The sequence below is a fragment of the Cynocephalus volans genome, chromosome X (genome assembly GCF_027409185.1).
Source record: "Cynocephalus volans isolate mCynVol1 chromosome X, mCynVol1.pri, whole genome shotgun sequence".
NCBI lineage: Eukaryota > Metazoa > Chordata > Mammalia > Dermoptera > Cynocephalidae > Cynocephalus > Cynocephalus volans.
In genome coordinates this window covers 26,826,330-26,852,302 of record NC_084478.1, presented here as the reverse complement: position 1 = coordinate 26,852,302, position 25,973 = coordinate 26,826,330, and the positions used below count along the sequence as shown (strand labels likewise).

Below are 25,973 nucleotides of genomic sequence, written 5' to 3'. Positions count from 1 at the left end.
ACCAACTGGAATCTAATAAAAAGCATAATCCAACTGAGAGTCGGGAAACCCCAAAGATTCAATACACTCAATCACTTAAAAATTTCTAAATATGACCTTGGCAGGAGTGATATGCTTAAATAAGGCAAAATCAAAGGCAAATCTCTAAAACGTCATCCAATCCAACTTTTAAATTCTCTCTCAGTCTTTGAGATAATACTCTTTCATGCCTCTCTCAATTCTCAAGTACCCACCAACTCAGAATTCCTTTTCGGGTGCATTTGGACATTAGAAATGGGTTGAGTGTCTTTGTGGCATTGTGTATTTGTGGGTGTTACAGGAAATAAGGAAGGCGGGGAGGGGGAGGCCTCTGTGCTCTGCAAATGACCTGGAACACAGACGCGACGAAGCTCACACAAGCGGAGTCGGAACCCCTGGCTTAAATCATTCTCTTCTCTACCCTCTCACTGTGTTTTGTTGGTAGAGTACCCGCTTTCATGAATCCCCAGTCTCATGACTTTTGTTAGGCACATTTCTCTGTGTTTGGAAAGACTTGAGAAAATATAATCCCAAGGTCATTTTGCAACCCCCAAGATATATTTCTATGTAGGGAATCACTTAGATCAATTGTCAGTTGTTTTTCCTCCCAATTAAGAGTCAGCAACTTGTCCCAGTAACCCTTAATACTTTAAGGTGCTTTAGGGGTTTTGTTTTTCCTTTGCTCCTTGCCCTTTCCTCAGCAGGAACATCTAGGCAGAGTCTTTCAAGGCTTAGATCCAGGGGCCCGCCGGTTAGCTCTGGCTTCGGATCCCCACACCAGCCAGTGCCCAAAACAAACAAACGAAAAGGCTTAGACAGCAAAAATGGCTGAGATCTAAATCCCCCTGGTTCTCTGGCATCCACAGGGCTCATCCTCAGATTTGCCTTCTTTGTGACTGGCATTCACATTCAGTCCTTCATCTGTCCATTCGTTCAAGAACCCATCCCTGAGCATCTGCAATGGGCAAATATTGTGTCAGAACTTGAAGAGACCCCTCAGGATTCTGGCCTCTGACTAACCCCACCCCCCACCTCCCAGCTGGGATCTCTTGGCGAGACTGTAACTAGTGATATTTGTACAACCAAAGTCTATTTTGTAGTTTAAGGAGAATAAAGTTGATTATGTTTAAAAAAAAAAAAAAACTTGACATTCAGGGCAGATCCTGGTTGCTTTTGCATTGCTGAGTCTAACAACTCTGCTCCATGACCCCCAAATGGGAAAAAGTCCTATAAAAGTTTACCAACGCATTTTTAAACTAGACCTGCCCATTCAGTGGATATCGGTCATAAAAGATACACTGCCAGGAAAGCACAAAGGACAGCACTCTTTCCTGTTCTATAGCTTTGTGCATAGCTGGGGAGCTCCAGAAAAGTCCACGAAGAGCAGACAATATCATCCACAGAGATGGAATGGGACGCGCTCCAGTGGGAAGGCCCAGGGACTTTCAATTCTCTTATCCACCTAACGCAGGCCCTACACCCTCACATGGCTTGGAAGGAAGCCAGCCAGCCAAGAATGGCCAGTGTAGCTTGGCAACCTACTGTGTGCTCTACTCTGAGCCAGAGGGATGCTCTAGGAGACAGAGAAAAAATACAGGACACACTCTCTGCATCTCATCAGCTTATAATCCAGATGGAGACATAGGCCAACACACATGGGAAAGCTGCATTCCATTGCACAACTAGGAATCTGAAGACAAAAGTTCTCTGTCTAACTTAACTCTTCGCGGTTTCAGTTCAGTGACGGTGGCTCCGCACTACACTGAAATAAGGTAAATGGATCGACGGCAGGCACTTATGCATTGGATGAAGGATCATTTGGGAACACACACATCATCATAGCAAGGCACTACCTATGTCTTATAACTGAGTCAGGCTTCTATTTATTTTACATTGCACATTTTGGATTTGACATCAATAATGATTCTTAAAAACATCCATCTTATTAAAATAAATTAGTCCATTACTTGGTCATGTTTATTATATAAAAACCAGAAAAAAGGCATCCAGCCACATCTTAAGAGGTGAATGTGTCCCCTCTGCAGGTATGTCAACCATCAGGGATTGCAGGTTGTTTTAAAAGCAGCTTTATTGAGATGTAATTTACGTACCATTAAATTCACCCGTTTAAAGTGTAAAATTCAATAGTTTTTAGTATATTTACAGATCTGTGGAGCACGCAATCTAATTTTAGAACATTTTCATCACCCCAAACATAAAGCATTCACACCCCATTCTCCCCAGCCCCAAATCTATTTTCTATCTCTATAGGTTTGCCAGTTCTGGACATTTCATTTAGATGGAATTCTACAACATGGTCTTTTGTCTTTCACTTAGCATATGTCTTTGAGGTTCCTCTGGGTTGGAGCATGTAGGGGTAACAGATTTACCCATGAATACGCCTGTCGCCTAAAATAGTAACACTTTCACACCAGAAGCAATTTCCTTCTTCTTCACAAGAGGGGCATTATTGCAGCCTCCTGCGATTCTCCTGTGTCTTATTCTTGTTTCTCGAGTAGATTGGAAGCTGGTTACAGACAGTTTTTATCATTCAGAATTTTATGATCTTCTCCTCGGCTTCATCTGTTTCCATGGGAAGAAACACTCTGTATTTAGTGATATCCAATCAAAGAGACTAAAATAGTCTCTCTCATCTGTGTCTAATGCACACTTTTCCTCTTGGACCTGCAAAGTACATTTCAAGAAATAGGCACACCTCAAATTTTCTTGTCGTGGTAGCAAAGGTTTCCCCAGTGGAGTGGCCCTCTGGACGAAAGGACAGAATGAGCCCATATTGCATAAATCTAAGATTAACGGGTAGGTAACAAATAGAGGAATCACAAAAACAATCCAAATAGGGAGAAAAACATGCGATGACATGTCATCAAAATCTTTTACTATTTTTCCTTTAAAGGCTGACATTTTTTCTTTTTCTCATTCCAACAATGTTATTTTCTGGTATGACAATATGTTGTTGTCAAAAATGCATTGCTTTTGTTCTCCAGTTTTTCAGAGATTACATCATTTTGGGGGACGACAGCAGCCGCGATGCTGCTCCCTTGGTGACAGCTTTTCCTGTGAACGCTTGTTGTTCCTTCTTTCTCTGCTCATTTCCATAAGGATCTGGCACCTCCGAATCCCAGGCTGCCTACAGACAAATGCTTTCTGGGGAGGGGAGCCTGGGAAGAAAAAAAAAAAAACAACTCAAGAAACCAGCCCCAAATCTGCCTGAGCACAGGAATTGGCTCTGAAACCAGGCCTTCCTCTTAGGCCTCATCTCTCCACAGGCAGACAGTGGCCACGTCCCCCACCCTTTCTTTTTGGCCTTCTGCTTTGTTTCGGCAGAATGTGGAAACACCTCCCTCCTCCCGGGCTCACGATGGCCCCTGAGTAATGCGAGCGTCCCCCAGCCTCAGCTGAACTCTGGGTTTGCTCAGCTGCAGCCGAATAGGCCCTGTTCGGTGACAGACACGGCCATTGAGCCAAATTGATTTGGTTACTAAAGCCACACTGTCAGTGACTGACACCCCTCGCCTTTAGGCCCCCCAAAAGAGGGTCTTGGCACATTTGATGTTTGCCCAACTGACAGGGCCCTTCAGAAACTGCTCTCAGCGTCCCTTCAGGTGAGGGTGGAGCAGAGCATCTCCTGGATTAACAGTCCCCAAGTCAACTAGATACTGATTGATCATTTCCTTTGTATTTCTTAATGAACAGCTACGGGACTGAAGTTATGGGTTCAGTAGATGTGAGCTCCAAAGAGCACACCCAGCCCTTCTGGGCTTCCCCCCAAACTCCAGAAGCATCCATCCAGATGCCCACTCGACTTGAACCCTTGGCTGTTCCCTAGGCCTCTGCAAACTTACTGTGTCCCAAAGGGAACATCCTCCACCCTATCCTTCCAAAATCCATCCCCCCTGGAACCTTCTCCCGCTCGGTAAATGGGAGCTCTATCCTCCTAGCTGCTCATGCCTCCAACTTCTCTTTCCTTCACGCCCCACATGTAATCTGTCAGCAAATCTTCTTGGCACTACCTTCCAAATACAGTCAGAACCCAGCCACTTCCCATCACCTCCACTGCCACCACCCTGGCCAAGCCACCATCTTCTCTCCCCTGGATGTCTGCACTCGCCCTGGAACTGGACTCTGTATCCTCCCTTGACCCGGCCAGGCTAGTCTACAACACAGACCAGAGGGAGCCTTTGAAACTGTGGTCAGTCACGTCTCTCCACTCCTCAGATCCCTCCAAGGTCTCACTCAGGGTAAATGCCAAAACCCTCATGTGGCCCACATGGCCCTGCAGGAAGTGCCCCCCTCCTCCATCTCCTCATCTCCTAAGACTCTTTACTCTGGCTCCAGCCCACGGGTCTCTTTGCTCTTCCTAGAACATGCCAAGCACACACCCACCTCAGGGGCTTCACACCTGCTACTCCCTCCCCACAGAATGCTTTGCCCCTGGGCATCTCACCTCCTTCAGGTCCTTGCTCCAACATCACCTTCTCAGTGAGAGCTTCCCCAACCAAAAATACAAGTCCCTGTCCTCCAACTTCCCTGCTTCTTTTTCTCCATACCAGTCACCATCAATTTACATACTGTATATTTTATTTGTTCATTTGTTTATTAATTCTCACACACACATGCACGCACAGGCCTATAAGCTCTATGAGGGCAGGTATTTTTCCTGTTTTGTTTACTGCTAAATCCCCAGCACCTAAACCCGGGCCTGGAATGTACTAGAGTGCAAAAGATAAATGTGGAGAGGTAGGCAGGAGATAGATAGATAGAGCTAGGCGACTCCCAGAGGGTCACATTCTTACTATACTCATTTTAGGGATGAGGAAATGGAGAGATACTAGTAAATGTCAGAGGTGGGACTTGGACCCTAGCTATGGGGACCCATCAAAGAGTTTTGAGCAGGAGACTGACACGATCAGGTTTGCATTTCATGGCACTGGCAGCATGGAGGATGGATAAGGTGACTCTCTGGCAGGGCGAGTATCTGGGGAGAGAGGGTGGGGCCCCAACGCAGGCGGTGGCGATGCAGGGAGAGCAGCGAAAGCCTCTGCCGGCCACTGCATGTGCGGGGTTAGGAAAAATGGGAGGCTGGGACGAGCCCCAGGTCTCTAGATAGGGAGGAAGGTGGATGGCAGAGCCATTTGGCAGGATAAGAAAAAGATAAAGGACAGCAGTCTATGGAAAGACATGAGTTCGGTTTTTTAATAGACTTTTTATTGAAGTATAACATACACACAGAAGGGTACATATAAGTGTATGGCTCAGCAAATCTTCATCCCTGAATACACCCATGTAACCAGCACCCTCCGTGGGCTCCCTCCCGACCACTCCCTGCCCCAGGTGTAATCAGTATCCTAACATCTAACAACATGAATTACTTTTGCCTGTTTTTGTACAATTTTAAATGGATTCATATGGTATATCTGCTGTTGCATCTGACTTGTCACTCAGCATTGTGATGTGTATCCGTATTGTGGCATGTAGTTGTAGACTATTTTCATTGTGCTATAGTGTTCCATTGTGCGAATATACTGTGATGTATATTCTACTCCTGATGGACATATGAATGTTTCCAGTTTGGGGGTATTACAAATACTATTGCTATGAATAATCTAGTACATGTTTTTGGCCTTTGGAGAATATATGTAAGCATTTCTGGTGGGTAACTACTTAGGAGTGGAATTGCTGGGTCTTAGGGCACATATATGTTCAGCCTTAGTATAAATTGTCAAACAGTTTTCCAAAGAGGTTAGACTATCTTCCACCCCCACCAGCAACATATGAAAGTTCAGATTACTCCATGGCCTCGCTACCACTTGGTTGGGTCTAGTTTTAGATAGCAAGAGACATCTACAAGGAGCTATCCAGTAAGTCATTCAGTGCAAGAGTCTGAACCCTGGTTTAGCAACATTCACGGGGTGGGTGGAGGAAGCAGAGTTCTCAAAGGAGACTGAGAAGGTTTATCCAGAGTGGTGGGAGCTAAAGGAAGACGGGAGTGACTGATAGCACCCAACATTGCAGTGGAAAGATGGAAGGTCAGTGTCGGGAAGAGTCCATTGGATTTGAAGATAAGAAGTCATCAGTAACCTCCTTTGCCAGCACAGGACTTGGCACCATGCTACTGTCTTAGTCCATTCGGGCTGCTGTAACAAAATATCATAAACTGGGTGGCTTATAAACAATAAAAATGTATTTCTCACAGTTCTGGAAGCTGGGAAGTCCATGATCGAGGCTTGATCAGATTTGCTGTCTGGTGAGGACCTGCTTTCTGGCTCATAGATGGTGACTTCTTGCTGTGTCCTCACATGGTGGGAGGGTGAGGGTGTTCTTTGGGGACTCTTTTATAAGGACATTAATCCCATTCATAGGGGGCAGAACCTAATCACCTCCCAAAGGTGACCTACTCACTTCCCATAGGCTCCACCTCCTAATACTATCACATTGGTGATTAAGTTTCAACATATGAATCTGGGGGGACACAAACATCCAGACCACAGCAGGTACTATGGTGGCCTTCTACCAAGATGGCACTCTCTAACCTTCATTGCTACCTGAGAGAGTCAATTCTGCCCTCAGCAAGTAAATAACCAGTGGAACAAGGACCTAGGAGAGACAGCAGTGTGGTGGCTACAGGTGAGAGGTGGCCCTGAATCCTCCAGGATAAAAGATATGCCCCTTTGACTCCCAGTGCAGCCTATGCATAACCCATTGGAGTACTCACCATATGCACTATCCAGTGTCTGTCTTCTCCCGGCAACTCAAGCCCCTTGTGAGAGGAGAGCGAGGCTTCCATTTCAGGAGGTGTGGGTCCTTGTACAGTGCCAGGCTCACAATGGACATGCAAAAGTGGTTGTGCAATGGGTAAATAGTATTCAAATGATAGCTTTTATAATTGTGATAAAAAGATGAGACCATTTCTTTACTCTCTAAAACAATGTGAAAGCTTTTTATGGGCATCAGATTCACTTTTTAAATAGCGAAGTGGTTAAAGGAGGAACTTTTATTTCCCATTTTCTACACTCAGGTTTTGTTTGAAATTTTACAGTAGGTATGTGTTGCTTTTATAGTCAGAGAAGAAACAAAGATATTTGTTTTGCTGAAAATGGGAAATGGAGTTTTGGTACTGTAGGGAAGAAAAAGTGTTATCTTTTCCTCACCCATCGCAAGGTTCATGGCTGAGACACCTGTAACAAAAGACAGATTAACAAGAGAAAAGCACGCAAATTTAGCTAATAAGTTGTACATGGCATGGGAGGCTTCAGAAATAAAGACAGAAAGAAATGGGGAGATCAGGGTCCTCCAAAAAGACAGAACAAATAGGATATACAAGGGTACTTCCAAAAGTTCATGGAAAAATAGAATCTTTCCATGAACCTTTTGAAGTGTCCTTGTATATATAGAAAGAGATAGATATATGAGAGGGGATTTAATAAGGGAATTGGCTCTCGTGATTACGGAGGCTGGGAAGTCCCATGACAGGCCATCTGCAAACTGGAGACCCTGGGATTCTGGTAGCATGGCTCATTCCAAGTCCAAAAGCCTCCCAACCAGGGAAGCTGATGGCTTCTCAGTCGGAGACTGAAGGCCTGGAAACCCAGAGGGCTGCTGGTGTAAGTCCTGGAGTCCAAAGGCTGGGGAGCCTGGAATTCTGATGCCTGAGGGCAGGGGGAGGGGAGTGTCCCAGCTCCAAAAGAGGGAGAAAGGAAATCGTTTTCTCTCCCTTTTTGTTCTATCTGGGCCCCCAGGAGATTGGACAGTGCCCACTCATATGCCAATCTCCTCTGGAAACACCCTCACAGACACACCCAACTTGAACTACCATTTTTCTGGGTATTCCTTAATCCAGTCAAGTTGACACATAAAATTAACTATCACAGTGTCTTCAGGGGACAAAGTTGGAGTGACCTTCCTAGGTTTATGGCCTGCTTCAGGGAAGAAGGGGCAAGGGGGATTCTAGTTTCTATGGCCCACTTCAGGGGAGAGGGGGCAGGAGAAATTCAGAGAAAGCTTCCTGCTTCTGCAGTTTTCACAATTTCCTTCTGCTAAAAATACTCAGTATGCCAAGGAGCCATATTTGGGGGTAGTATTTCCTATACCTTATCAGTGCTTTAAATCAGTGCTGTCCACTGGAACTTTCTGCAATAATGGACATGTCCTGTATCTGTGCTGTCCAGTTCAGGAGCCACTAGCTCCCTGTGGCTATTAAACACTTGAAACGTGGCTGGTTCAACTGAGGAATTAAATTTCTAATTTTATTTATTTAATTATTTTAAATGCCAATAGCCCCAGGGCACAAGTGGCTACTGCACTGAACAGTGTAGCTTTAAACAATCGGTGTATGCTGACATACACAAGCTCTTTTCCTACTAAATTGTGCATTCATTCTGTTTATTCCTACTTCTGTAAAGAGAGTTTATATGTTAGTTTTATGTTAATTTTTGCATACTTTCCATTTTCCCACGTTATTTATATGGTATTTATACTTTGCTATTTGCTGTTTCCTATATGTTATAAACAAACCTAAAAAAGAATTTCTAAACAATGCTCTCATCCGAAATAATCTAAATGTGGGACAGTGAGGGAACTGGGAATCGACTCCTGAGGAGCACATTGTTAGGCAGACACCAGGAGTGACGAGGACGAGGATGAAGAAGAGTTAACAAGAAAAGGAAAAAGATTACACAGCTAATGTTAAGTGGGAAGGAAAGCAGGATACAACATTGTTTAGATAGTAGTTTCTCAACTATGCTAAAAACTACGCATAGAGAGGGCTGGCCAGTTGGTTAGTGTCGTGCTGATAACACCAAGGTCAAGGGTTCGGATTCCCTAGACCAGCCAGCAGCCAAAATACACATATATACACAGAAAAATGACATTGATGTATTTTCCAAAATTCTACAATGAACAAAAATAATAATTGTCATCTCGTTCTTTGTGTTTAATTTTACCAGCCCTAGTTTCTCAGTATCTGTGGATGTTTTTCTGGGCAGATATTTCCTTAGCTTGATTCTTCCAGAAGGGGCTTTGTTAACTTTCACTATTTTCATTTCACTTTTCCATGTAATGAATGTTTTGTTGAATTTCTCTGGTTTTTTTAAATTTGATTTTTCTTCTCTTGTCCTTTTGCTCAGCCACACTGGGATTATCGTCTACAGAGGTATGTTACAGTAAGAAGGCCAGAATTTACATGGATACTGCTTTTGAGGATTTTCCTAGCCAAAAATAATGTATAGCACTATTGCTTCTTCTTGTTTTTTTTATTAATGTATTTTTTTTCTGGTGGTGGCAATAGCATGTTTTATCTGGGCAAGCTCCAAGATTGGTGTTAAGTAAGAGGAGGCAAGTAAACCATGTCTTAAATCAGATGGCATAATCTTGAGTCCAGTACCCAGTGTTGTACTGGGGCTCCCCAAACCCCTGAAACTAACCGTAATGGGGTAAACAGTACCCTCTACATGGGTGTGTCTGTGAGATTATTAGCTGATCACCCACAGTGGCAGACATTTGCTTATTTAGAATCAAAGACACATGGCAACTCTGTGTAGAAGCTGGATTAATAATTCGGTTCTGCCATTGTAGCAAAGCAGCCACGGACCATACATCAGGAATGGGCATGGTTTTGAAAAACTAGATTTCCAGTGGTTCTGAGCACAGTTGCCTTTGACTGTGACTATTCTGACGTCCTGCCCCTCTGGCTGCCCACAGGACGAGGGCGAGGAATCCTGGTACCACAAAGTGTGCAAGTGCGATTGCCAAGGAGGAGCCAGCGCTCTGTGGTCTGCAGGCGCCACCACCCTAGACTGCATACCAGGTGAGTGTCCCTTCTCCTTAGGGCACCAGATCGGAACAGTCCTTTCGACCCAGCTGAATTAACGCTGTGAATGCTATGCTCTGGGTTTTCTCCAGTTGGCCTCTGAGCTTCAAGTCTCACACTGGCCACTGCTTCAGCAGACTGCACTGATGTTGTTCAGAAATAGCTTCCTGGATCTCTACTTGGCCTGGCTGCAGTGGTAAGCTGGGACCCGATTTTGTTCTTTTTCTGACCAATGGAAGTGACAGTCCTGTGCCTGGATACTATGCTCACCAAACGCCCCTCACATTTCCCAGCCCCCTTGCAGTCAGGTGGCACCCTATGAGCAGTTCCAGACCACTTCCAGGCCTGGCACTCAACTCTCCAGCTCTCCTTTTCCCTGCTGGGAAGCCACCTGTTGAGATAGTGGCTTCTTCTTCAGCCTGGTTCTTGCGTGATTAAGTGGAGCAGAACCCCCTGCCCACCCACAGTAGACAAGTCACCTGAGTGAAAAATAATCCTGTGTTGTGTGAAGCCTCTGAAATTTCCAGGACAATTTGTTCTGCAGCGAATGTAGGCTGTCCTGGCTAATATGAATGCCTTCCTCTAAGACAGGGGCCAGCAAACTTTGTCTGTAAAGGACCAGACAGTAAATATTTGTGGCTTTATGGACCAGTCTGTCTCCACTACTCAGTTCTGCCATTGTAGTTGGAAAGCAGCCATAGACAATATGTAAATGCTCAGGCATGGCTGTGTTCCAATAAAACTTTATTTACAAAACAGGTGGTGGGCCAGATTTGGCCCAAGGGCCACAGTTTGCTGACCCCTGTTCTAAGGGGCAGTTGTGAGAAATAAATAAGATGAGGCATCAAGGCATCTTGGGTTGTACCTTGTGAACTGTAGCATTTAATAAAGGTCAGTTCCTTTTCTTCCTGCCTCCTAAGAGCTCACACTCTGAGGACTTTCAGAGGCTTTTAGAGGACTGGTCAGTCCCAGCAAATATTTGCAATGCTTAATCCTTTCTAAGGTTCAGAGCCTATTTTGCATAAAACTGGCCTTGCCTCCGCTCTTCAGGGTGATGATGGTGCCCTGCAACCTCATTCACTTTACATAATTGCCTAATAATAGCTCCAAGAGAGGCAGGTTTGTGGCTATGTGAGCGAGCCTCCCTTCATTTTTTTGTTAAATTTGCATTAAAACGGCAAATTGCTGCATAGGGAGAGATAGGGTACAATGGCTTCTAAAGCCTCTGTTTTCCTATTTACTAAAGGAGTAGGAAGGAAGTCTGTTCTCCAGGGGGACACTGGCATCCGGGTCCTAAGGAAAGCAGCAAGCGCTGTTCTGCCCAGTGGACTCTTCCTCCGGGACATCCCTTCGTGCCAGGCATTAGCTCCTGCAGCCGTTACGTGTCTGTGTGATCTGCCCAGTCAATATCGAAGCACCTTCCTTAAAATCCACTTACAATTCAATTCGACCCTCTTTCATTCTGTACCTATGATGTGCCAGGCACTGAAAGGGAGATAGAAATGAAGGCGCTGTCTCCACCTTGGAGGAATTTACCATTGAGTGGAAACAAGCGTTCTTTTCAATAGAGACATAAGAACTAGTGGATTCCATTCCAAGGAAGTTCTGTCTAAGAAGAAATTGAAGAGAGATTATTTATGTGGACTGGCTTCACTGACCTCAACAACTGTGACGCTGAGAAGGGCCTGGTCCCCCAGTCTACCTCCCCTACATGAACTTGAAGTTCTAAACTTAGCAATTCTTTTAGCCTAAGTGTTCTCTCCCCACTGGTTTTTTTTTTTTTTTTTTTTAACAATGCGATATTTTCAGAAAGGAAAAAAACACAACCTCAGCGTTAAATGGTTGCTTCATTGGTATTAATTGGTTCTTCCATGAAAGAGAGGATTCAGGGCAGCAGGACTAGCCACAAGCTTCCAGAAGTCACTTGCCTGGCAGTACCTCAAATTCTCATCGGAATGTCAAGATGGCTGCTTGGTTTCTCTGGACCCTGAGGTTCAGTGCTTCCACCACAGCCCGCCTTGGGAGAGAAGAAGACCCTAGAAAACACAGAAGGACAGTGGGGTCACCTAGAGCTGCCAGGCGGAGCTGCTGGTGCACACTGCCTGTTAATGTCCGGGGCCCCACCCTCACAGCAGAAGGCTGGGTGCATTATGGCCCCCTAATCTGCAGCTTAACGCTATTAGAAATACTAACGGGTCCGTCTTTTCCACAGTTGAGCCAAGATTACCCCAGCACTCTGACAGCAGGGAATAGGGTAGAGAAGGTATCGAAAGGATAAGCAATCCAATGAGATGCTAACGCTTTACTTTTATTCTAGATTTTATATTCTATGTTATGTTTGAGTTTATAATCTAGTCCTCCACAAATATTATGCTATATATTTTATTATTCCTATCCTATTATATTGTCGTATAAATTCAAGTCTACTATATGTGCATGATACTACTCATGTCTCTCTGGAATGTCTTGTCAAGAATGTCCCTGAACTCTTTGTGTTTCTTTAGGTTAACATTCTTTATAAGTACATCTGGCCTCCATGCCTACAAACCCAGAAAGTATCGACTGAATGAAAGGCTCATTTGTTCAGCATACAAAGCCTCTTAGCAGCACATTACAAATACACCTTTATCCACCCAATTATCAAATCATGGCTCAGAAGAGCCACTTCAGCCACAAAAGATCCAGGTTTTTCCTTAAGAGTGAAATGAGGATAGAAACAGGTTTAATAGCTACAGCGACAAAGTTTCATGGGGCAGAAAACTTGAGAAGGTCATATTCTCTGTGTGTCCAATGAGGATCCCCTTAATTCCGTTGGCAACATTATTTATGTTGCTTTCTAGTTTATCCTCAGTTTACAGTGTCTTTTTGATTAGGCCAGAGGGAATTCTCTTGGCTGCAGTCAACTTCCGCTTCCTCCCTGAGCTCTCTGCTTCCTGTCTCTGCCATTTTCTTTGTGAGTCCCCAGTGGCCACCCAAGGCCGGGCAGCAGTATTTGCATGTCCCTTCATCCATCCATCCGATCACTATCTAGTGAGTGCCCAGCACGTGCAGGCATTCTGCTTGGCTCAGAACACACAATGGGGAGCAAGACAGACAAGGGGAGCTGACAATGAAGCAATCAGAAGGAGTGACAAGTGACAGGCCAGGCCCCTTATCCAGCTCAGATGGGCAGGGGAAATGGGCAGAGATCTCAAGGATGAGGAAAGTTGGCCAGGTGAAGGGGGAGGGGAAGGACAGAAAACAGCCTCAAGAGAAGGCCTCCTGGCCCGCATGGGACCTGAAGGGAGCTCCCCATGACCGTGGAAGGAGGACGGAGGGGGAAAAGAGGAGTCAGGAAAGATCACAATAATAGAACTGGAGTGCAGTTTATTTTACGGCACACAAAATGTGAGAAATGTCACACTTTTCTATTTTTCCAAGTTAAAATAAATCCAGTTTGAGCCCTCTCTCGTCATGGCCTGTTGAGGAGTCTAAGGATAGGACTTTTGAAGGTCCTTTCTCTCCCTTTCGGACTACAAGAACCCTGCTTGCAAGGGCTGCCCAGGGGCAGGGCCTGGGCTCAGGCTGGGTGCTGGGCTCCTTGCCTGGTCCACGGCCCCACTGGAAGGCAGATACCTCCTCGGTGGCTCCTGTCCCTCTGAGCCAAGCTCGGTCCTAGAGACCTTCTCAAGTTGCCTGAGGGTTTCCAGAGCACAAGGCTCCCAGGCTGTTCCCTGGTGCAACCCCACTGAGCTTAGGCCCCCACCACACCCCTGCTACCTTAGCTGGGGCTGTCACCTCCTCCTCTGGAACAATCGGCTAATCCCTGTTGAGGCCTAGATCTTCCAAATCCGTAAGCCTGAGAGATGCTGTCAAAAAGGCTTCGCTTCTCTCAGACCACAGGGAGGTGATGGTGAGGGGCAGGTATGATGGCGGCATAACAGAGTAGGGTAGAGGGGTGCTGGATTTTTCTTCTTGGTGAGTCTTCGCCAGAAAAAGATGCGAAACTCAAGAAGATAATCAATATAGTCTCATGAATCCACCCTATTACACCAATGTTAACTGCTACTTTTTAGCCAGGCTTTATGCTGCAATCTCTACAGTCTCCAAACATTATTTCACTTAATCTTATAGCAACTTTATGAAGGCAAGTACTACCATTGTGCCCATTTCACAGATGAGGAGACTGAGACTCAGAGAGAGAGGTTAGGCAGCTTGCCTAAACTTGTGCCAAGGGAGAGTGGGATCCAATGCAGTCTCCTTGACTCTAAGCAGGCATTCTTGACCTTGGCTGCCCATGACCTGTAGCTTTGTCCCAGTGCCCAGGCCCCACCCAAGACCAATTACATCAGAATCTCTGCAGGTGTGGCCCAAATATCAGAGTTTCTACAGCTCCCCAGGTGATTCCAGGATGCAGCCCAGGCTGAGACCCACTGGTCTGGAGTCTCTGCTTTGTGCCCTGGGCCAAACCACCAGGTTTCTGGTTAGGCAGCTGGGGAGCTGGAGGTGTCACTGCCTGAGACAGGGAGCAGGCTTGGAGGTCAGATAATAAAGGGCTCAGTTGGGGGCATATGGGGCACAACACTTCTTTGGGTCACCGATGTGGAAATATTCACTTGGAAAATATTCAGGGGGCAGTAGGATGAGGCTGGGACCTGGGAGTCAGGCATTGGCTCCCAGACACCAGTTGAAACCACAGGGGACGGAGAGATCATCGCCTCCCCTGGAGAGTCGGTGCAGGATCCATGTGTGGACAAACGGGTCTTTAGATCACAAGGTGAACAACAGATTCCCTGCTGCCTGGACAAGCTCTCACAGGCCTCCAAGGCCATTGCCACTGGCCAGGTCCCCCTGCAGGGCTTCAGCCCTCTCTTAACCATTATATAGGCTAATTGGGAAAAAAAATTGCAAAAGAGATGTGAGGGGAAACAGACAGAGCAAAATGCCAAAACTAAGGTGGGAGAGGTAGCAATAGATTTTTCTGTCCCCTCGGTCTCCTCCTCAGAGCCAGTGGCCCTGAGCAAACAAACAAAAAAGAAGGAGGTTCAGGTTCAGGCATCAGATGCTTGACTTGACATGGAGGGGCCTCAGAGACATCCACGGCAGAATTTTCCAGATTGCAGCCCTGCTTTCCGATGCTGGGGCCTGGTCCCTCCCTCCTGTTACGTCTTCCAGGCTGGAGGGGTTTTGGCGGAGTGGAGAAGCCTGTGTGCCCCGGGCACTCAGTCCTCTGAGTCCGCCAGCCAACAAAATGCCGTCCCTGGCAGGCCAAGGTTTTCAAAGTGCACTTTGAAAGTGTGCTTGTTAAAAATGTGGATGCTCTGGGGGTAGAACTCTGGGAACTACATTTTTAACAAGCTCCCCTGAAGATTTGGCCACACGGGCATGATTGAGTGGCCTGTAAAGTGCTCATCTCCTCTCCCCCAGGAATTGACATTATTTTAATAGACTCACAAAGTCTTCAATGCTTGATAAAATACAAATGCTGTCTCCTCACCCCCAGCCTCACCAAGCTGCCAATACTGATGGGGGTTGGGGTTCTTCCTTTGGTGCATTAGAGCAGTAAGGAAGTTAAGCTCCCTGGCCGGAGGCCTGAAGCTGTTCTTCTGTCTTTCAGCCTCTAGGGACAGGGCATGGCAGCCTCTGTAGACATTCTGGAGCCTGGGGATGGCCTTTAAGCTTTTGCATGCTTCATTCAGGTTTGCTGACTTGAAAAATTGTCTTCCAGAAAGACTTCGGCACTCATTTTACTGTTACAGGAGATGATGCCCCAATAAATATGTTCAGATCTCCAACCTGAACTCAAATTTACACATGGAGAAAATAATTTAATTTGCCTTACTTGGAGTTCATCATTCACAATCAGAAAACAAGGAGACTGTATTTACATAAGCTTATTATTTGTTTCATACAGAAATTTAGTTAGGAACTGAGTTTGGTTACAAGTAAAAGACCCCCTAAGTAGTGGCTTATTGAATTAGGAGCTTTGTTTCGACTCACGGTAAAAAGTCTAGGGGTAGAGAGTTGCTTAAGGATACCAGAGCTGAGGTCTCTGCAGTTCTCTTGGCCTTAGCCCCCATGGTGCAAGATGGCTGCTGTTGCACCAGCCATCAAGTCTTCCTTCAGTCTAGGCAACATGAAGAAAGAAGGGGCAAGCAAAACCTGACCAGAAATCCCCAGCAGACATCCTCTTACATCTCCTGGTCAGAAATTGTGCCACATGGTCACTTCTAACTGCAAGGGAGGCTAAGAAAGGTGGTTTTTTTAGCTGGCCACATTGCTGCCCCCCAATAAAATTAGGGTTCTTTAGTGAAAAAAGGAGAGAATGGATACTGAGTTGGCGATTGGCAGTCTTTGACCAGGTAATCCAGCACTGTTTGTAGTGAGAGATGACACAGAGACCAGAGGAAGCAGCAGACGGTCAGCACGTAAGAACCACCTTTGGCTATTCCCATCTGGGAAAAGCAGCTCCTTTCAGCTGTTCTTTATTCAGCAGTCGCTCAGGCACACATCATCCTTTTTTTAAATTTTCATTAGACTGGTGAGAAAACTGCAATTTACAAGTGGAAGTCATTCTCAATACATAATTGCCCTTCTTGCCTCTCACCATTGTTTTGTTCCTGTGATTGGCATCATCTGCTGCCCAAGGACAATGAAGGACCCCGTTGTCATCATGCAGGATGGCTAAACCTACGTTAATGAGGGAACTAAAGCTGTATGGCATTTAAAGATGATATTTTGCTGTGCACTTCTTGGTTTTTAGGTCTCTACGTTGGGGGAGGAGGTGAAGTATTTCTCAAAATTCCTCCCCTGGCGAGGTTGCCATAGAACCGCCTCCCTCTGCTTTCACGAAGGCTGTGGGTCTCTGTGGCAATCCCTTCACTGCATCCTTCACTCTCCTCTCGCATGAGCAGTGGGCAGTTGAAGGTCCAGCTCTACCCATGCTGAACCACGCTGACGAGGAAAACATTCTCCATCTCCTAAGCGCAAGTGAGATGGGTTTGTTTCGGTATTTCAGTCTTCTCGTGTTTGCCGAGGATTGAGAGATGAGTGTCTGAAATGTGCATTGTTTTTCCTTTCCCAGAATGCCCATATCACAAGCCTCTGGGTTTTGAGTCAGGGGAGGTCACACCAGACCAGATCACCTGCTCCAACCCGGAGCAGTACATGGGCTGGTATTCCTCGTGGACTGCAAACAAGGCCCGGCTCAACAGTCAAGGCTTTGGGTAAGCAGGGCATGTGGCCCAGGTGATTTTCTTTTACATGCTTTGAAAAAAATAGGTCTAATAAATGAACAACACAGAAGGTGCTTATTTTTTCAACAAATCTTGATTGAGTGCCTTCCATGTGCCAAGGTCTGTGGACATAGAGTGGACAAGATGGATGAGGCCCTTGCCTTCAGGAAGCACACAGTTTAGAGGGGGAGATGGACTGGAAGCACATCGGACAACTGGTTACTCAGTAAGCGCGTGTGATGAGTGTCGTGGGGGAGATGAAGAAAGAAGGCAGGCTTCATCCAGTTGAAGCACAGGGAAGTCTTTCTAAGAAAACAAATATCTAACCTGAGATTTCAAGTTAGCCAGCTGAGGGAGGGGAAGAGGCACGGGCAGGTGCAAAGGCCCTGAGCTGGGACGATACCCCCAGGGCATGGATGTGAAACAGAGAAGGCGAGCCAGGCCAGGGCACAGGGGACAGAAGGGAGAGAGGTAGACAGAAGCCAGATGGCGTGGGCCCTTGGAAGTCACGTCCCCGATTATGGTCCTTAGTTTAGGGCTATTGGGAGGACCCTGGGTGTGTACAGTCGGCCCTCTGCATCTGTGGGTTCCACATCCATGGATTCAACCAACTATGGATCAAAAATATTCGGGAAAAATTTCACAAAATTCCAAAAAGAAAATCTTGAATTTGCTGTGCATTGAGGTCTACATTGATTCCATGCAAATAAAGTGATGTGTAGGTATTGTAGTAGGTATTATAAGTAATCTAGAGATGATTTAAAGTATGCAGGAGGATGTGCCTAGGTTATATGCAAACACACCATTTTATATCAGGGACTTGAGCATCAGTGGATTTTGGTATCCAAGGGGAGTCCTGGAACCAATCCCCCACAGATGCCAAAGGACGACTGTGTTATTGGCACATGAGTTTGTTCTGCTGTAACAAAGAGCCCCAGGTTACAGTGACTTAAACAATGTGGAGATGTATTTCTTGCTCCCCTAAAAGTTTCATTAGGCCGTCTAGGGGTGTTATGGCAGCTTGATGGTATTAGGGCCCAGACTCTTTCTGCCTTGTAGTTCTGTCATCCTTAACACGAAGTTTCTATCCGGGGGCCCAAGGTGGCTGCTCGAGCTTTCACCATTCACTTCCATATTCTCGTCAGCAGGGAGGAAAAAAAGAGCAGAGTGTACGTGCTTTTCTTTCAAGGATACAAATAAATCCTACTGGCCACTTCCCATTGACCAGAATTTGGACAGATGGCCCCACCTAGCTGCGAGGGAGACTGGGAAATGTAATCTGAGCCAGGTGGCCATTTGCCCAGATAAATCTCAGGGGTCTATTGCTAGAGGAAGATGGGAAGACAATATTAGGAGACGATTAGCAGACTCTGCCAGATAGATTTAAAGTTGAGAAGTATCACAATCAGATTTGTGTTTTAAGAAAAGTTCTATGGCTCCTGTCTGTGGGGGGCGTTGTGTAGTGGGTGGGGGGAAGAGTAATCCAGGGAGACTAGTTAAGGTACGGCAAGGAATGAGGGTGACGGCTGGTGTGGTGGCAGTGAAGATGGACAGAAGTAGGATGGCTCAGACACATGTGGCAAGGGAGCCAATGGATGGATTGGACGTTTGGGGTGGTGGAGCGGAAGGCACCATGGACGGCTCTCAGGTCTCTGGTGTGAACGCCTGGGAGGACGGGGTAGCACTTAGAGAGGAGTCCTGGAAGAGGCTGGGCCAGGGGCACGGGGGGCAGCACAATGAGGAGCTCACTTTTGGACAGGGCTCATGTGCGAGGCTGTAAGGCATCCAGGAGAAGCTGTCTAGCCGGTAAGAGACTCTGGATTTGGAATTTAGAAAAGGTCTGAGATGGAAGTAAAAAGTCAGGAGCCACCCATGGAGCAAGTCTAGAAAAAGAAGAAAAGGCAGCCAAGGACTAAGTCCTGGGAAGCTAATTAATATGCAGTAAACGAAAAAAAAGGAGGGGGAGACTATAGGTTTCCACAATTTATGAGAATGTGGCTAGAAAACAAATCAGTTTTGTCAATGGTTATTTTGCTTTTACACTTGTCAAAGCCCTTCCAGATCCGTGTGGACCAGTGTTGTGCACATGGTAGACACTTTCTGAATGCCACGATGGCAGCATCTGAAGGAGACTCAGACAGGTATGAAGAGAGTGAAATTTTTTTAAAAAAACCAGACTTATGGAGAAAGAGACATCAGGAGAGACTAATGCAAAGGGAAGGCGCTGGCAGGTGTCACAGCCAGGCGCGGGCATGTCTGTTTCCCTGCCGCTGGCCAGTACTGGGGTCCACACCCTGGGCCTTGCTGTGTAATACTGCGCTAACCACTGCGCTAACCACACAAGGCTGCGCTTGTGTGTTTTGAAGAAAGACATGTTTCTTTGACAGATGAGTTGAATCTGGCAATTTTTCTCAGGAGGTGGAGGTGCAGGGCGAGAGCGACTGAGATGCAAGTGTAACAGAGGCTGGACACTTGTCGGAGACAAGGCACAGGGTGCTCTTGGACGGCAGCCTGGCCTGCCTGAGCTTTGCTGGGGACTCTTGAGGCACCAGCGTCCCCCCAAACACCAGCAGCCGCCAGCTTGTGGCTGGCACTCACAGGGAATGGCTCCTGGTGGTGATTTGGCCTGTTCTCGGCAGGTGCGCCTGGCTCTCCAAGTTCCAGGACAGCAGCCAGTGGTTACAGATAGATCTGAAAGAGATCAAGGTGATTTCGGGGATCCTCACCCAGGGGCGCTGTGACATCGATGAGTGGATGACCAAGTACAGTGTGCAGTACAGGACTGATGAGCGCCTGAACTGGATTTACTATAAGGACCAGACTGGAAACAACCGAGTAAGTCGGGCGTACCCCAAAGCACCTTCGGCTCAAACCCACTGGGACTCCCCTCCCATCCCTGTGCTCCTGTCGCCGCCCTCTGTCAGAGCACTGACCCCCTGGGCTGGTGGGTCATCTGTGTTGTAGTCCTGGTGCCCAGCACAGTTTGAGAATGAGTGCCACTCATTTGCAAAAGACCTATTTGCCTAAATTCTCAGGTCAGCATATAGTCGAATGCTCATATCTGGCCATTTGAACTACTCCAAACTTACTGGATCATCAAATGCTCTTTGCTTCATGGGTCTGGCTTGATCTGATACTGATGTGGATAGATAATCGTCCATTTATAGAGATATGGCCTCTCCTGACTATTGATTGAGATCAACTGCTGAGAAACTTTTGACAACCTAGCAAGTTAGCCAAATAACTATGCAAATAGTTAAAAAAGACTCCACCAGTGCAAATACGGATGCACTTAAAACTTTGGGCAACTCTATATCCTATTAATTTTTGAGGATTGAGACCGAAGTCTTCTTTAGAGAAGACTAAACACAGTAGGCTCCTGACTACGTATATTTGCAATGAATAAAAATGAACGAACAACCCACTAGCTGTTTGAAAATGTTAACTGTCCTTTAGCCTGAGAGTAAGGAATTCCCCAGGCTAATTTTGACATTTAATCAGGTTAAGTAGACATGTGTGGCTGAGGATCAGAAGGCTTTGTATCTCTGATGACAATTTCTACAGCAAGACATTCATGGGTTGAGGTTTCAAAGAGTTTGGACACAATAGGGAAGACCATCTTGATACTTGGGCATCTAATTTCATTTTTGTCCTTATTAGTTGGCTTCTCCAAAAGATATGAGAATTTGTTTTCAAGCCCTGCATTTCTGAAGGCCTTGATGGTTCTTTACAAAGAGGCACTCCACTCCATACCTGTGCACTCTGGCGGTGGAGCCTGTTCTGTCGTCCCCTCTTCACCTGGCTCCTGATCTGAATACACTTCAAGGATAAACAGCTTAGAGAGGGCGGTACTGGGAAGAAAGGCAAGATCATGGCAGACAAGGCCCTTCCTGTTTTGTGGATGAATGAGGTCAAATGCAACAGCCAGATTTTGCAGGAGATAATCCCAGAAGGAAATGAAACGTTCCAGCGTCATGGGGCAGAGCAGTACGACTCCGGAAAGAGTGGAAAGCATGATTTCTTTGGAAACAGTGTCGAACACCCACTGCACCTTTCCATGTTACATCCTGAAAAACACTAAGCAAACCCTCTTTCTTTCTACTCTGGCACTGCCCTTCACTTTCCAGAATCTTCCCTCTAGTTTTTGTCTTTTTGAAAAAACATTTTTCCAAGTCTAAAAGGTACTTGTCACTTGTATCAAAGTAGGAACACACATTTAAACTTTGGCTCACAACTTCGGAACCAGGCACAACTTTTTATTTGAGCCTCATTTTGGATACCTGCAGAACACGGGAACATTCCTCTTATGGGATTGTGATGTGGGTTTTCAAAACTTCTTGTCAAAATGCAAAGGATAAAAACACAAAATTGGTGATAAGAGTCAAGAGGCATTTCCTATCAGGGCTATCCAATAGAACTTTCTGAGAAGATGGAAATGTCCTATCTGCACTGTCCAATATGGTGGCCTCTGGCCACATGTAGCTACTGACCACTTGAAATGTGGCTAATGGGATTGAGAAACTGAATTTTTCTCTCATTTTAATTCATTTAAATTTAAATAGATGCATGTGGCTACCATGTAGGATGATGCGGTTCCAGATGTCCCCATGTAGTGAGTGACTCAGAGATGCCACCAGCATGTAGGTGCTGAACATCACTCAGGGTCAGATTATGGAGAGCACCTGCAAATTCTCTGTGCTTTAATCACTTCCTGAGATTTTACACGGTTGAAAGTTGGAGCTAGCTCCACACGAGAATTGTTCTTCCATTCCCCTCCTCTGATGTGACGGTGACAGGATTTCCTCTTTCCTTCTTCCGTAGGTCTTCTACGGAAACTCGGATCGAACTTCCACAGTCCAGAACCTTCTGCGGCCCCCGATCATCTCCCGCTTCATCCGCCTGATCCCACTGGGCTGGCACGTGCGCATCGCCATCCGGATGGAGCTGCTGGAGTGTGTCAGCAAGTGCACCTGACACCCACCGGCGGGGCAGGGACCGGAGCGGGCCGTGGGGTGACCCCTGACATACCACTGTGATCAACAGGGCTGTATCTTACAAGCGCTTTTCAATGCAGAGCCAGGTAGAGAATATATATATATATATTTGAAAGAGTTTCTGATTTCAGTGAAAGAGAAAGAAAAATGAACTTATTTCCCACTCAGGGCCAAAGAAAATAGGAAGAAAATGTCCCTAAAAACAATTTTCTTACAAAAGCCTGAGTAGCAGGAGTGATTTGCTGCTCTCTTTTTATCTCAGTGACACGGTGAAAGGTGCAGTCAGGGGAACTCCAAGCAGCCCTGATAATTTGAAAATTCTTTTGATTTACCACATTCATAATAGGAACATAGAGTTTCATAAAGCTTCGCTTTGAATGCAGAAGGGGAGCAGACTTGCAGTTCCTCCTAGTTAGGTTTTCATTAAATCCCGGCCAGAGGGTAGGAAGTTGAAGGTTTCGAAGGTGGCTGGGTGGCAGGGATGAATGCAGTGGATGAGATCCCTGGCCTCCTGAGAGCTTGTATACAACAAACGACCAAATGTCTGAGGTAGGAGCCTCCCCTGCTCTGAGTTTCCACCCCTAGGAACAAAGGGATTGCGGAGGGTCTAGAGTGCTCACTACACACAGCTCCATTCTGCAACACGTTTAGGCAAATTACTCGTCTGTGGTCACCATTTAGGTGAACACATATGGGACAGGCTGCACGTGTACGAAGTCAAGTTTCCCTATACTTAGGAACCCCAGATGACCAGAACACACAGGAATTTCCCTTTATCCAGGGGTACCATTCTTTAACACAGTTAACATATTTTGAAAACAGGTAGCGCATGAACTATTCCCGGCTACTTGGAGGAGGCCCATTAGCTGACTACATGCTTTGCAGGAAGTGGTCAGGATGCACATCATAAAAAGGACCATGTGGCTTCTCCTCTGGAGGCTTCTCACCGTCCAAACTGCCTCATAATACACAAACATGCCTGCTATTGACGCTTGAAACCCCTCTGGGAAGGAATGGGCCTGGCCTGGCCTTCCCTTCCCAGAGGAGCTCAGTAAGCAGGGAGCTTGGAAGAATGGCAGTTTAAGTCTCATCTGTCATCTATAGCTCAGTTTTCAGGTCCCTTCCTGTGGCGGGGCGGGGAGGGAGCAGGAGAGATATATGGAAAGTAGGAGCTGAGAGGGGGTAGAATCAGAGGATGAGGACCCTCCAAAGAGACTGGGGAATCCAAAGACTGTTCTGGCCCCTAATTCAGTGTAGCCTTTGCTAGCCACTCATTTCTGAGTTACTTTTTGTTTTCAAATGCCAAGGTGAGAGAATGGACTCACACTAACCTGATCCTGGATGTCACATTCACCTTCTCTGTGAACAGGCAGCATCCTAAAAGCCCCAAATCTCCTTCCTGGTGTTTTGGGGCTCAGAACAGCTTTATATTCAACCCAGCATCTTTCTAATCCCCACGCTGTATACTTAAACCTGGAAAAATGCTTTTCCCTGCCCAATCTTCTCTCAAATATAAACATATCACTTTGGGGGAGAGGGAAGACCCCAGTCTTAGGACACATGGACAAATCCATTTTGAATAAAATGCCTGGGCAAAGATCCTTATTTGGAAAGTTGAATTAACTTTGATCACGACACAGATCGTCAGAGAAAATGGCAGTAGCCCAAGAGTTAAGGACTTCCACAACAGGCTTCCATATCAAACACAGGAGGCAAGTAAGAGTACAGCTCAGGGAACAAAGAACAAAACACTGTGAGGCAGGGATAAAGTTCTCCAAGTAATTGTTCATGTTGGAAGCTTTTGTTTAGTGACCGTTTTATTGAAATAAAATTCACATACCATACAATTTTCACCCACTTAAAGTGTACAATTCAATGACTTTTAGTATATTGATTTGTGCATCCATTATCACAATTTTAGAAAATTTTCATCACCCCAAAGAGAAGCCCTTGCACCAATTAGCCATTCCCCCGACCCCAACCTACCAATTCGCCCCAGAACTAGGCAACCACTAATCTACTTTCTGTCTCTATATAGATTTGCCTGTTCTGGGCATTTCATATAAATGCAATCATGATTTGTAACTGGCTTCTTGTTTTTAAAGCATAGTGTTTTTAAAGTTCATTCATGTTATAATATGTATCAGCACTTCATTCCTTTTTATTGCTGAATATCATTCCATTGTATGGATATACCACATTGTTATTTATCCATTCATCCACTGATGGACACTTGGGTTGTTTCCACTTTTTTGGCTATTATGAATAATGCTGCTAAGAACATTTGTGTACAAGTTTTTGTGTGGATGTATGTTTTCATTTATCTTGGAGTGCAACTGCCGGGTCACATGATAACTTTACGTTTAACCTTTTGAGGAATTACTTTCCCAGGTGGCTGCTCCATTTTACATTCCCACCAGCCAGTGTATGAAGGTTCCAATTTCTCCACATCCTTAGCAACATTATTATATCTTTGATTACAGCCATCTTAGTATGTATGAAATGGTATCTCATTGTGGTTTTGATTTGCATTTCCCGAACGACGTTGAGCATCTTTTCATGTGTTTACTGGCCATTTGTACATCTTCTTTGGAGAAATTTCTATTCAGATCCTTTGCCCATTTTAAAATTAGCTTACAACTTATTGAGTTGTAAGAGTTCTTTGTATATTCTAGATGCAATTCCCTTATAAAATATATAATTTGCAATATTTTCTCCCATTCTGTGCATTACTTTTGTTACTCCCTTGACGGAGTCCTTTGAAGCATAAAATTTTAAAAATTTTGATGAAGTCCAATTATTTTTTTCTTTTTGGTTGCTTGTGCTTTTGGTGTCGTATTTGAGAAACCACTGCCAAATCCAAGGTCATGAAGATTTACCCCAATGTTTTCCTCTAAGTGTTCTATGTTCTACCTCTTACATTTAGATCTTTGATTCATTGTGAGTTAATTTTTGTATATGGTATGTGACAGGGCTCCAGCGTCATTCTTTTGCATGTGGATATCCAGTTGTCCCAGCACCACCATTGATTGGTCTTGGCACCCTTGTCCAAATCAATTGACCATAAATGTGAAGGTTTACTTCTGGACTCACAATTTATTACTTCACTGTCTTCATTACTGTAGCTTGGTGGTAAGTTTTGAAATTGGGATGTGTGAGTTCTCCAACTTTGTCCTTCCTCAAGATTGTTTTGGCTATTCTGGGTCCCTTGAATTTCCATATGAATTTTAGGACCAACTTGTCAATTTCTGCAAAGAAACCAGCTGGGATATCACATTGGAAAGTGCTCAATACTTCAGAATTTAGTAAACAACGAGATAGTGAGATCCATAAAACATTTGTGCATTATTTGCTTCTGACAGCATACTAATTATTTACTTCATTCAATTCATGACAGAATGTATTAAAAAAAAATAAAACATTTATTGAAGGAAATCTGAAGCCTAAGAGAATCGTGCTGTTAAACACACAAACTGCGTTTGGAGTATCATTTCTTTTGTGGGGGAAACTTTTAATTTAAAAAAATATAATGTAGCAAAAACTCACTCTTACCTTATTTTAACATGTTTCCTTTATTTTTAGAAATGCTGGAGTGTGGTCTACACTTGGAGATTTTTTTTTTTTAATTGTGGTAAAACATACACAACATTTTGCAGATTTTTAAATAATTAAATGAAATGTTATAAACAAAGAAGTAATCATTAAGTGTTGCCAATATCAAGAAAAAAATCTGAGCTAATTCTGGTACTCAGTGTGGGAGGAGGTTACTTGGACAAAGCAAAGGTATTTCAAAATAGAAGTACTGCTATAAATCCGTTCTCAGAGCCCAGAAAATTGTACCCCTTAAAGTGAGCTTTTGGACAAATGCTGTCTCTTCCCCCTGTAATCCCAAGACTAGCTCCAAGCTGGGCTGTTCTTAAT

General features: G+C 45.2%; 1 protein-coding gene across 1 annotated transcript; it reads left to right on the top strand.

Moving 5' to 3' along the window:
- Positions 1-9,136: 9,136 nt before the first annotated feature.
- RS1 (retinoschisin 1) lies at positions 9,137-22,032 on the top strand (the record flags this gene model as incomplete). Its single annotated transcript, XM_063084514.1, has 5 exons — positions 9,137-9,187; positions 9,736-9,841; positions 16,908-17,049; positions 19,698-19,893; positions 21,880-22,032. Coding segments are annotated over 5 exons (648 nt in total), but the record flags the coding sequence as incomplete, so codon positions are not given.
- Positions 22,033-25,973: the final 3,941 nt, after the last annotated feature.